Source organism: Xiphias gladius, chromosome 7 (assembly GCF_016859285.1).
Source record: "Xiphias gladius isolate SHS-SW01 ecotype Sanya breed wild chromosome 7, ASM1685928v1, whole genome shotgun sequence".
In the NCBI taxonomy this organism is placed as follows: Eukaryota; Metazoa; Chordata; class Actinopteri; order Istiophoriformes; family Xiphiidae; genus Xiphias; species Xiphias gladius.
In genome coordinates, this window is record NC_053406.1 from 14227820 (window position 1) to 14239898 (window position 12079).

The 12079-nt window shown below is 41.7% G+C and overlaps 2 protein-coding genes across 2 annotated transcripts; one reads left to right on the forward strand and one right to left on the reverse strand.

Moving 5' to 3' along the window:
* Positions 1-894: 894 nt before the first annotated feature.
* Positions 895-3358, reverse strand: cryba1a (crystallin, beta A1a). The gene is made up of 5 exons (XM_040131071.1): positions 3320-3358; positions 3073-3191; positions 2761-2902; positions 2121-2263; positions 895-1145 (listed from the first exon to the last, which is right to left on the reverse strand). Exons 1-5 carry the CDS (start codon positions 3356-3358, stop codon positions 998-1000), a joined length of 591 nt encoding a protein of 196 aa, XP_039987005.1. The 3' UTR covers positions 895-997.
* Positions 3359-8685: 5327 nt separating this feature from the next.
* Positions 8686-10358, forward strand: crybb1l3 (crystallin, beta B1, like 3). The gene is made up of 5 exons (XM_040130985.1): positions 8686-8759; positions 8873-8991; positions 9093-9225; positions 9799-9941; positions 10190-10358. Exons 1-5 carry the CDS (start codon positions 8694-8696, stop codon positions 10356-10358), a joined length of 630 nt encoding a protein of 209 aa, XP_039986919.1. The 5' UTR covers positions 8686-8693.
* Positions 10359-12079: the final 1721 nt, after the last annotated feature.

A 12079-nucleotide genomic window follows, 5' to 3' on the forward strand; every position in this document is an offset into this window, starting at 1 on the left:
GGGAGGCAGCTGACTAATTGCGCTTTGTTTACTCAGTTTAAACATTAGGCATCTAAGTGAAAATGATTTTCAATTTTGGGTTCCTCATTGTTGCTGCTACGTTATGCTGTTAAATGTTATCAGGAAACCTTAGTCCCTTGTTTGCAGTGGCTTTTATTGTTTAAGTGGGTGGAGCAACTGCAACACATCTAACCTGTTTGCATTTTGAAAATGACACTTTACTCATTCATTTCAGGATTCAAGTGTTTATCCTCCGTTAGAGCAATACCAGAGGATGGTATCCTCACGAAACCTGTTGCGCATGTGATCAGTAAAGTTCATCCTGTAGTTAGTGGGACTGACTACAGGTTGGTGATATGTATTTGTGCATTATTTTCATATCTCAAAAAGCATATTTTATTTCATAAGGCTTCATGTGGACTTGTGAGATCCTTGTTATGCTTAAGGTCTGAAGCAAGGGGTAAAGGTTTCTATAAACCCGCATGTCAGTTGACGCATCTTTTGACTTAAAGGAGAAGCCTTAGTGTAAATGTACTGCAACATAAAAATTCCCAAAAGCAAAGAATTAAAATAAATCACAACTGAGCACCAAGGAGGTTAGCAGCAGACTCTTGTATTTCTGTTTATTTTAAGTTGCCCATTCCTTCTTCATTGATCACTGGTAGCACCATGTTTACCCACAAATGTGAGGAGCAATGACTCAGAATTGACATCACCACCCTGCTGCCGCACACGAGGCCTTCCAATTTCCTCCTCTTCTCTCCTCAGCGGGGCATCAGTCAGGAGCTTCTCTTCAGTGGCTGATTTTTCTTTCCTTAATTTTTTTTCCATCATTTCCCTTTAATTTCATTTGGCAACAGAACAAAACAAAAGTGCTGTAAACATCTCGATGGTAAAGCACCAGAAGGTGCTGGAATGATCGGGTGAAGGGAGGAGGAGGAAGAGGAGGAGGTGGAGGAGGTAAAGAGCGAGAGGCTGGGAGAGGAGGCTGCAGGTCTCATTGCTGGATTCGACGCAGCGACTGCACCTGGAAGGACTGAGCATGGGAGCCCCACTCTCTGTAATGTTTGTACTCGCCGCCATGACGATCACACTCCATGATGTACTGGTAACCACGGTAACCTGGAAACTGGTAGCACACCCAGCTGGAGGAGGAGAGAGGGAGGGGCGGAGGAGGAGAGGAAAGCAGCGTTTTAATGATTAATATTGGATTTAGACAGAGAGGGAAATGTAGCCCCAACGATACGAAATGCACTTAGATTAAAGCTACTTCAAAACTATACGAGAAGAAGGCAGCTGTTTAATGCTATAGGCCTCTTCAAAACTGTCACTGTGAGCATGTCACTCGCTCCATTCAAACAATGTGAAATATGAGAGGTGAAGAGACAAACTCAGGTTAGGTCAGTCATTCTAAATGGATGCATTTAAACCTGTCATGCCTCTGGTTTTGTTGGAAGTGATTACAATCAGGAAATTGCCCTCATCACAAATTGTCACAAATTGGCTTTTAATGAAATCAAAAGTTGATTCCTGCATTTCTATTCAGTCAGGTGGGTGCTGTAGTCTAGTAACATAAGATAGGATGAACTTTAACTTTTAACTTTAACTTTAACCTGACAAATATTAGCATCTCCTATGTACAATATAAAAGCTGAAAAATAAAAATACTACCCAGTTTTATGTACATTACACATAAAGAGCAACCAGAGAAGTGTATTACTGAGACACAAATAATCACAAAAAAACAAGGCAGTAATTAATTAAGCTGCAATAGATAATTAAATGCTGAATCTTAAGTTGAGATAGGATTTGGTGTCAGGTAAGATGTCTTGTCTGCAGATAGCAGTGTTAGCAGTATGAAAGCAGCACATCAGTGTGTGTGTGTGTGTGTGTGTGTGTGTGTGTGTGTCTGTGTGCAAAGTCATTTTGCAACACAACATGTTAATGAAAATTTAAACAGCAACACTGTCCTGTGTTTTATCTATTTTACACCAAGCTTTCTATTATGGTGTTGTATGGGTGATTTAGGCTATATTAATTATCCTGTTCATTTATGTCAGTAATCACATGTCTGAAGCCTGTAAGGAGTGATTCATCTGAGGGCAGAGGGAGAGACTTACGCGCCGCTCTGAACCTGCATGGATCCAATCTCGTTGTTGCCCCAGCCCATGGCCTGCAGAGAGGGGTAGTCATCATTTATCTCCCACTGGCGTCCCATGAAGTTCTCCTTCTCAAACAGCACCATCTTGGACTCCTTGTGGTTCTGTGACCATGTGATACATGTAAAGATACAGCCAGTCAGAGTTGTTGACACAAAGAACAGCAACTGTTTTACAGTGTTGGTTCTGTAGAGGGCAGCGGGATTGAGATGGCAACGATGGAGTTGCAAAGTGGTCTAACTATACTGAACCCAAACCCTTTTTGTAACCCTTTTTTCCAGTAACAGACATGAACCTGTTTCACTTTCTGTCCATGTTGAAGGAGAATGTGTTTTTTACTCGTTTTTCTTTCTATGTAAATGGTCATAAATCCTTACAAAATTTCAAAGTTACAAAGCATTACAGTCTATCTTTAGCTGCAACCAGCAGCTGGCACAAGTCACTCTGCAGGCGTGCCACACAAGAAAACAGGGTTCTAATGCCGAATGAGCCAATTTGATGGGTTAAATTTAGTGCTTTTTTAACTCTGAATTTTTTCTGGAAACAAATGAGAAGTTAGATAGAGGGAAACAGAAGCTGTTGAAATGAGACAGATACTCACAGCAGAGCAGATGGGGCGGAAGGACATCATCCTCTCAATGTGGTAGGCATTGCTGCCGCTCCATGACTCCCAGTGAGGATACTCTCCTCTCTCCAACACAAACTGCTGTCCACAGAAACTGGTGTGCTCATATCCTGCCCAGCTGTCCCCAGCAAGCACACATACATACACACACATGTATAAAACATTTTTGGATCATTGGGACACGTGTAAAATGATTTTCAGATAGTAAAGTGTGCTGAGAGGTTTATCTGTACTACAGGTAATTTTCTCCTGTGTAAAATCTTCTGCTGAGCTCTCTGTTTGACTTACGCTCCACACTCCACCTTCAGAGAGCGGATGTTGTCAACACCACACTCCATGATGTTCTGGCAGGCTGAAGTAAACTCCAGACGCTTCCCCTGGAAGTTCTCCTGGTCATAAACTGTGATCTGGAGAGGACACAAATGCATACGTGTAGCATGCACACGCTGTCACACACATCATCGACAGCACCAGGCCGGGCATGATATCAAAAAACTGTAATCTGCTTTTGTTAATCATCTGTGACAAGACTCACCTTCCATGGTCCCAGTGGGTTGGGATTATTCAGAGCCATGCTACTGTGTATCTCAATGCTGATTTACCTTCAGAGTAGAGAGCGGGGAGAATCATACTGATGTTAATGTTGAAAGGCTAATGAAAGGAAACATTACACAGTTCCAACACAACCTGTCCCATCCTCCACACCAACTAATTTGTCTCTCAGCTAATGTTTTATTATTCATTGCCATGTATCAGGCAGGTTATAAGAATAAAGTTAACATTGTCACTCTCATATTTTTAATGCGTGCCTGTTTTTGAAATAGATTTGAAAATGTATCACCTGATGTTACAGCATTAGCACACAAATTAATTAGTAGAAAAAATCTTGACTATATCACAGAACACGCGACCTATTGCATGTCGTCTGTTTGGGTCTGAGACTTTTCTTGAAACCGACTACATGCTCACACTTGATGGAGCCAGCTGTTGGTACAGGCACAGTGCATATCCGTTCTCCCAGTGCATAGTCACTATGTCCAAGCATTTGCATGTCTGACCTCAGTCTATACATTTATGTGACTCGGCAGAATCGACAAAGACAAAAGACACGAAAATGTAAAGTGACAAAGGTCTGCAGGAGGCTGAATTTAGGCTGAATAGATTGATATGGAGGGCTTACCTGACCGGCCCCAAAGAATTGCTGTTCAGTGCTCGCAGGGGGCTCCACAGAAACGTTGTCCTGAACCCAGAGTAAACGGACCTATTTATACATGCTGGTGCTGAGGAGCAGCTGGGCCTGTGGGTCAGGGCAGGAGTCAGCACATTGCTGGTCCTGTCATTGTTCAGCGCTGAGCTGCTAGGCTTTAGTTCGTTACAGTGGGACTGGACGCAGGGCACCGTGCCCAGTGCAGATAAGCACAAGTTCCAAATGGTCCGTGACCACTGGGCCGGACCAAGTCCTGGCATGGCCTGGTCCAGGAAACAGATCATCACAGATGTGGATATTCTTGCCAGTGAGTTTGGTGCTAAAGGAAAAACATTTACTGTTTAAGTGTAAAGCAAAAAAACAGAAAAGGAAGGCAACAGAAAGAACATTTTGGTTCTTTGGATCAATAAAGACACTTGACTCAAAATGACAAATGTGTCTAAGAAACAAGCTGGGTTTGTATCATCACTCACTAAGTTCTCTGCACATTGTGCTTTACTCTGTCTCCGATCTCATGTCCACCTCTACTGACCCCACATCTGTGGTCCTTTCACCTTTTCACTCACTCCTATGTACACACATGCTCAGTCATGCACACACACGGTCATGGCAAGAGACAGATTTTTCTCTATGGCAGTCAAACAACTGGTAATTGAACCAGTCAAGGCATTTCACCAAGCTTTCTGAGCAGTGTAGACTTTCGCACGACTAATGGCAACTTTAGCGAAAACTCTAAAACTACATCATATCATTGTTTTACACATATTACAAAGTTACAAATACCTTAAATGCTCCAGGGTGGTGAGGAATAAAGTATTGTCTGAAACAGTAAACCTGTTTGAAGTTTGTTTTGAAGGAAACTGTGCAATCCTTCGAACTCACACAGCGTCACACACAGAACATAAGGTAAAAATGTTTAGTTATGACTTTGGTATTTCTTTTCATAAAATTAACATTGATCTCTTACACGTGAAATAATTTTCCTGTGATTAAAGGACTTTTGAATTACTCTATATGAGGATATGAGGAGCCCTCCATAGTGGGATTATAAAATAATGTACTATACAAGGCTCCAAAAAAAGAGATAATTTTCAAATTGTCTCTTCAATTACAATACCATTTCGGTAGAGTTTTACATAAATGAATGCAAAAGGCTTAAGATAAGGGTAATGGGTGCTAGATTGACAGATTTTCTGCAGTATCCCCTTCCCTTTACTTTGTTAGCCGACTCCAATTTTTAAGAGTAACATTTTATTCAAAACTATTTGAATATAGTTCAAATATATTGAATATATATCAGCAAACGTGCTGATAGTTTTTTGCAGCTCAGCAAACAACATGTGCAAGTATGACGGTTACAGAAGTAAACATCTATAGCTCTAGTTTGTATGTGGCTAAGCAAACTGATGGTTCAGTCACACCCAGGCAGATGATGATGAGAGGTAAAATGCTGACATTTTATGCCAGGCTACATTGTATTTGCTGTAAGCCAGCAATACTAATATAAAAACCAATGTTGGTGCCGCTGTAAATGTAGTATGGTTTGCAAAGGTGAAGAGAAAACTATAACACCAAGATACAAGAGGTTCAGACACAAATCTAAACCCTGGCGATAGAAATAAACACATCACAAAAAAGTGAAATGCGCTGCATTTTTCAACACAAATGCTGCAGGCCTGCATGTACTGCAAAAATGTAGACGTAAGAAGGGGTGCACACAATAAAAGCATCACTCTTTTGGAAATGCCCCTCAATAATGTTTCTGTGTTCTAAACTGAAACTGAGCATTGTCTCTGTAAAATATCTAGAATAGATCAAATGTCAGATGTGTTGTCATGGTCTCATAGAGATTGTGGTTGTACTATCAAAAACAACAGATGACATTTCCCATGGGGTTCTTTTAGTATGCTCTAATAATTCATTTTAAAGGTTCATAGTGTGAATATTTGCCCACAGACCTTTCACCACTGTCTAACAGCTGCATTAAAATCATTAAAATTGCATTTGATGGAAATCAAATTACTCTTATAAGATCTGTCTGCAAGCATTTAAAAGATCATATTGCCACAGGTGTGAGAGAACCGCAGGCAAATATCCATAAACCCTACATGTAACATCAATTATTAGAACACGGAGAAAGCAGTCAGACAAAAATCTGAATCTTTTGTTTTGCTTATAAAAAACTGAAAAGGCATTTGATATATGTGTGTGTTTTTGGTCACATGATTATTACCTGTTTTAACAGGAAAATAATCTGTCGGTGTGTGTGCATGCCACTGTGCATGCAAACACGCACTCATGCACCTGACATGAGTGTTTCAGTGGGGATGTGTGAGATGTGTATGTACGGATACAGCCTATAATGCGCAAAAGAGTGTCCGACACTGTCCTGTCTAAACAATAGAGAGATGGATTCCGTTCCTGCAGTCAGCACATTACACATCGGGGCTCAAAGGCTTGGACCGTCTGCACCAAGGATCAAGAGAAAAATAGAGAGAATATGGAAGTGAAAAACAAAACAGACCACAGAGAACTGGAGAACATAACAGAAGGGAAGCAGGAAATAACTGGAAAAAATTTAGAAAGAAAGTGAGGAACACACCGTGAGAGAGGTAGCTGCAAAATTAACTCTTTGTGTGTGTGTGTGTGTGTGTGTTTGTGTCTGCGTGTGTGTCTGTGTGTGTGTGCGTGCGCGTGTTTGTGTCTGCGTGTGTGTGTGTGTGTGTGTGTGTGTGTGTGTGTGTCTGTGTGTGTGTGCGTGTGTGTGTCTGCGTGTGTGTGTGTGTGTGTGTGTGTGTCTGTGTGTGTGTGTGTGTGTGTCTGCGTGTGTGTGTGTGTTGTGTGTGTGTGTGTGTGTGTGCGTATGTGTGTGTGTGCGTGCGCATGTGTGTGTGTCTGCGTGTCTGTGTGTGTCTGTGTGTGTGTGTGTGTGTGTGTGTGTGTCTGTGTGTCTGTTTGTGTGTGTGTGTGTGTGTGTGTGTGTGTGTGTGTGTCTTGCATCTGTTTGTGCATGTTTCTGTGTTTGTGTGTGTGTGTGTGTGTGTGTGTGTGTGTGTGTGTGTGTGGGGAGAGCGGGGGGTGGCGTGTAGAGGCAAGCAAACTTTCTGCTGATGGCAGTGACTCACCCCAGTCCCCTACAATGGTGCTGGACAACAAAACAGGCAGCCGAGTCAGCATGACTTGTGCACAGATAAGCAGCGTGACCTTTGACCCCGCACCATGCTACAAACAGTTCACAGCCAATGAGAAGTCAGAATCCTGCCTCTATAGATTTGGTTTGGATGTGAATGTATATATATATCCCCACTGCCAAGGCCTGCGTCCATCCCTTTCTCCAAAGGTCGGTCCGTTTCAACCTGCAATTGTAACTGTAAGTTTCCACTCTAAGGTCTTCTAACTCTTTAAGAACTGCTAGAAAATCATTGGATCTTAAGGGGAATATATTGGTTTTTCTGTCTACTCACACTTTGGACTCAAAGAACCAAGCAAGGATTGACTCCTCTTAAACCTTGACTTTTGACTGAGTAGATGGAATATTGACATGAAATGCAGCAGGGTATGACTTTATGTTTTAGAGCTGCTCTCCTGAGCCAAAATTGATGAGAAAGATGAGGGAATGTGTTTAATCCTTTATACTTTAAAAAACTTACCGTGGAAAGTATGGACAGATTAATTGTTTTGTGGCTGGTTATTGAGTATTCTTGCTCTCATGAAAAGGACAAAACGTCAAGGGAAGTGCTAGGACAGAGGAAATACCAAATTTCCTGGAAACACAATCATGTTCAAAGAACTACACTGTGCTACAAATGCTTGCATGTGCATTATTGCAGAAATTGGCTTACCATTTTGCAAGAGAAGACAGTCATCTTTGAGGTTCATGTTTGGTACACTTTAGAAGGGTAAAATATTGTGGACAATTTTTTACAACTGATTTTAACCATAAAGAAAGCAAATTAACATCCCCTGGAAATCTTGTTTTTGCTGACTTCCAGTGGTTTAACTTCTCACCTTGCTCCAGTGACGTAGAAGTGTACTCAGTACACCATGACATCACTGTCGGGCGTGGTTACACATGCAGCAGAGCAACATCGCTGATGCTGGGTGTGGTCTGAGGTTAAATTGACTTGAAACTTGCAACTAGAGAGGACAGTAAAACACTGCTTTTCAGCCTGTTGTTAGTTAACTCTTTAAAGCCTTCATCAGGTTTCACAGTCAAACTGTCCTTCAGGAAAAAAATTAAGCCCAATTTCAAAGTATACCTATCACATTATAACAGTACATCTAAAAATCTTTTTTTTTCATGTCGCTTTAAAACTTCTATTCAAGAGCCAAAATGCTCCCTTTTAACTTTTAAAAATGCTGATTTGGGCTCTTTTAAAGATGCAAATATCTACATATTGTCATTCATTACATTTAAATATCAAGGGGTACTTCAGTTCATGAGGGTTTTGGGACAGCTGTGATGGTGATGAATGATTATGAATGTTAGCTTGGGCAAATGAAGCACCCTTCTAGTGACTCTTACCAACAAGAGGAATCCTCGTGCTCAAACAACTGCCATTTGACACACCACACTTGGTGTATTGGAGCACATGCTGTATTCCAGCGGTGAAGAAACAGTAATAACCTGCACACTCAGCCCCACGCTGATCTCTGAAAATGGCTGGCTGATGTTGTGCTTCTGCTCTCTCTAGATCTGATCATGTCTCACTCAGGTGCTCAAGGCAGCATTGGCAGCCACGCTGCCATAGGGCTGCGCAGTACCAAGGTACCGTTGTCATTTTTTTAAGTCAACTGATCCTAAAAGCTACAAAAACTAATTATGAACTGAAAAATTACTGACTCCAGACATAAATGCATTCAACTCATTTTACTTTTCAGATATACCTCTATGAATACGAGAACTTCCAAGGCCGCAAGGTGGACCTGACTGGAGAGTGCCGTAACCTGTGTGAGAAGGGTTTTGAAAGAGTTGGCTCCATCAGAGTAGAGAGTGGACCGTAAGTCACCAAACTTGCCATCCAAAAATATGCGTTACAACACTGTATGTCTTATCCTTAACAAGTACAATATCTATCTGTCTATCTGGCTATCTGTCCAGCTGGTTGGGTTATGAGCAGCAGAACCTGACTGGTGAGATGTTCATACTGGAGAAGGGAGAGTACCCCCGCTGGGACACCTGGTCCAACAGCTACAGGTGTGACCGCTTCATGTCTGTCAGGCCCATCAAAATGGTGAGTTGGGTCAGCTTGACCTGGCCAGCCTGTTTTTTTTTTTGCACTGCACTTCCTGTCTGTTGCTGCAACTGATTTTTTATTTCTGTTGTGTAGCTCCATTTGCACCTCACATCCATCTATCCTTTCATCCATCTTTTATTGGTACAGAGGAAAGCGCTTTTATGGTTGTGGTGATATGTTATGTGTATTTATAGGCCCATTCCACTGCTAGTATTTTTGGATTAAAGCTTTTATTAACATTTTAACATTTACACTATTAACATTAGAAAGTATTCAGTGTTTTTCCCCATAGTTTCGGTCTCTCTAAAACAAGATTACACAACAGATATTACATTGCATTGTGAAGTAAGTCCAGTCCAATGTAACAGATCCTACACAACAATAACCGCATTCATTCATTCATGCATAACCTTGGTGATCCTGACTGGACTTTTGTTGTTTTAAATCTCTTTATAGGCTAAAATCTAGGGCAGAGAGTGAACCAGAAGCTACTCCAACAAGAACGCCCACACTATCTGCATGAAAAGTGGTGACAGTTCCTAATTGAAAAGTGGTGTCTGTTTCTCACAGGACCCCCAGGACCACAAGATTTGCCTGTTTGAAAGTACAAACTTCGAGGGTCGTAAGATGGAGGTGTGCGATGAGGATATTCCAAGCCTGTGGTCTTACGGTTTCCAGGACCATGTTGCCAGCATTCAGGTCACTGGTGGAACGTAAGTACATTTAGTTTTCTCTTTGGGGTTGATTTTATAGGCTGTGGTGGCCTAGAGGTAAAAGAAACTGACTTAAGATGAGAAAGGATACCTTTTTTAAAGTGTCATTTCATTAAAGAGAGATCGTTTGGAAGTGTATAACAGTATCTATTAAATAAAATGAAAATTAAAAGAGCACACAGCTCTTGGTCAACTAACTAACTTGAGCTTTTCGGTTCACATCTGTTTCTCTCTACTTCCCCTCACAGCTGGGTGGGCTACCAGTACCCTGGCTACCGTGGGTTCCAGTATGTGTTTGAAATGGGCTCTTTCAAGCACTGGAATGAGTGGGGAGCTCACCACCCCCAGATCCAGTCCATCCGCAGGGTGAGAGACATGCAGACGCACCGCAGGGGCTGCTTCGAGATGACCGCATAGTGAGGAGTCCAGCAGACTGTGGGCTAACAGGAGGGAATAGCAAGGGGTATGGCTTGCCATGCTGCTAACCATCCCTTGGAAATTCTTCAACAGCCACTTAGCCAAACAAGCTAATGGCTTTTGAATATTGTGATTGCTTTTACTGGTAGGATTTGGGAGTATGTGCCATCGTGAATGATTCTGAATGGGATGAGAAGTTCTGATTGTCACAGACTTCCAGAGTAACTGTAATGCCGGTAAAAACAGTAGCAATGCTCTCTGTCTACAGACCTCATAAAAAGATTATATAAATTATTATATTTATGAAACAGGGAATATAGGGGATTAGTAGATTTAAGTTAAAAGTTTATGTTTATTAGTTTGTTTCAATGCTATTTGCAACCATACCTACAAACCTTTGATTTTATTTTTATTTTTAATTACTCGCCTACGTGTTTCAAGCTGAAATGATGCCAATAAGCCTGTTCATCAAAGCGCTCTCCCTTTCCTGTGATCCACAGATTTTAGAGTTAAGGGATAGACAATCATATCACTCCTCACAAAGTACCACCATGGACAGATCTCAGCTCTGCACATGCCCTGCAGTAAGTTTGCCAGGCATAGGGAGGCACTATCTCCTCATCACAAAGCACAAGGCTCAACCTCAGTGACTGGAGGAGGGTACTGGCCAGTCTGTGGTTAAACTAGAGAAAGGTGGCTGTGCAGGGTTGTGTTTTGCAGATGTGAATATCTTTTGGCTGGCTTTTTTCAGCTCATTGATAGGGCTGCCCAGAAGATTTGCATTTTACACTTTCTCAGGGATGCTGGCATCTGGAAAGCAACTTTCCAATGGAAAAAATGAAATAAAAAAATATACCTGAGAGATAGTCTCATCTCCTTCTTTGTTTCTTTGTGTTTTTCCTTAAAGGACATTATGGTCTTTTTCTCAGGTCACTAATCTTTTACTAACAACGGAGTAAATGACTGTGTAATGTGAAAGGGGTTGGTTGTATCTATGAACCCAGACAGGATTATTTACCAGACTCTGCAGTTCCCCTTAACTCTATGGAGTATTTTAGTGTCTTTCAGCTCATTGTTTTGATTTGACTGCAATTTTACAGTTTTAGTTGACTCTAACTGCTCTCATCAACCTTGTTTCCAGAAACAGCAGGCAGCTGTATTCAGCAAAAAAAAGGCTCAGATAAACCCACTTTGGCTACCTGCCCAGCACCAAGCAGCAGATAGACAAAGCCACCGACAAGCAGGTGAACATTTGGAGCGTTTAGCAGGTAAGAGCCAGATATTTCCCTCGGGAGTTGGTGAAGACCAAAACAGAGCAACAAAGGGAGTATATACTGGAATTTCATTCATCAGGAGTCCAGAAACGTGACTCCAAATTAATGATAGTTGTTTGATGTTTGCTGAATGGGTAACTGGGCAATTGTTTGCCAACAGCTTTTGACATAATGACTTAATAAGGTGATAATATGTCGACGTTGTTTTTACAGGTTGTCCTCCTGCCACCAAGTGGCCAAAAAAGGGGACTAACGTTAATACTGCTTTAAAAAAAAACGCAGGACACATGAGGGCGGGCAACGCTACACAGCCAAGCCACCCCAAGGAGATGTTTCATTCCAGCTTTAGGTTTTGGGAAGTTAAAATGCACAGTGGGAAGCTGTAACCTGCATGTTTGTAAATGAGAGGAATAGTCGTTTAGCAGTGACATGAGAAGCTCCCTGCAC

Excerpts from the sequence above, each read along its gene's own strand:
- cryba1a (XM_040131071.1), bottom strand. The coding sequence starts at position 3,358 with ATGGCTCTGAATAATCCCAACCCACTGGGACCATGGAAG. Across the intron at positions 3,192-3,319 it reads ACCCACTGGGACCATGGAAG|ATCACAGTTTATGACCAGGA; the intron begins GTGAGTCTTGTC and ends TGTCCTCTCCAG. Across the intron at positions 2,903-3,072 it reads CTGAAGGTGGAGTGTGGAGC|CTGGGCAGGATATGAGCACA; the intron begins GTAAGTCAAACA and ends TGCTGGGGACAG.
- crybb1l3 (XM_040130985.1), top strand. The coding sequence starts at position 8,694 with ATGTCTCACTCAGGTGCTCAAGGCAGCATTGGCAGCCACGCTGCCATA. Across the intron at positions 8,760-8,872 it reads TAGGGCTGCGCAGTACCAAG|ATATACCTCTATGAATACGA; the intron begins GTACCGTTGTCA and ends TTTACTTTTCAG. Across the intron at positions 8,992-9,092 it reads ATCAGAGTAGAGAGTGGACC|CTGGTTGGGTTATGAGCAGC; the intron begins GTAAGTCACCAA and ends CTATCTGTCCAG.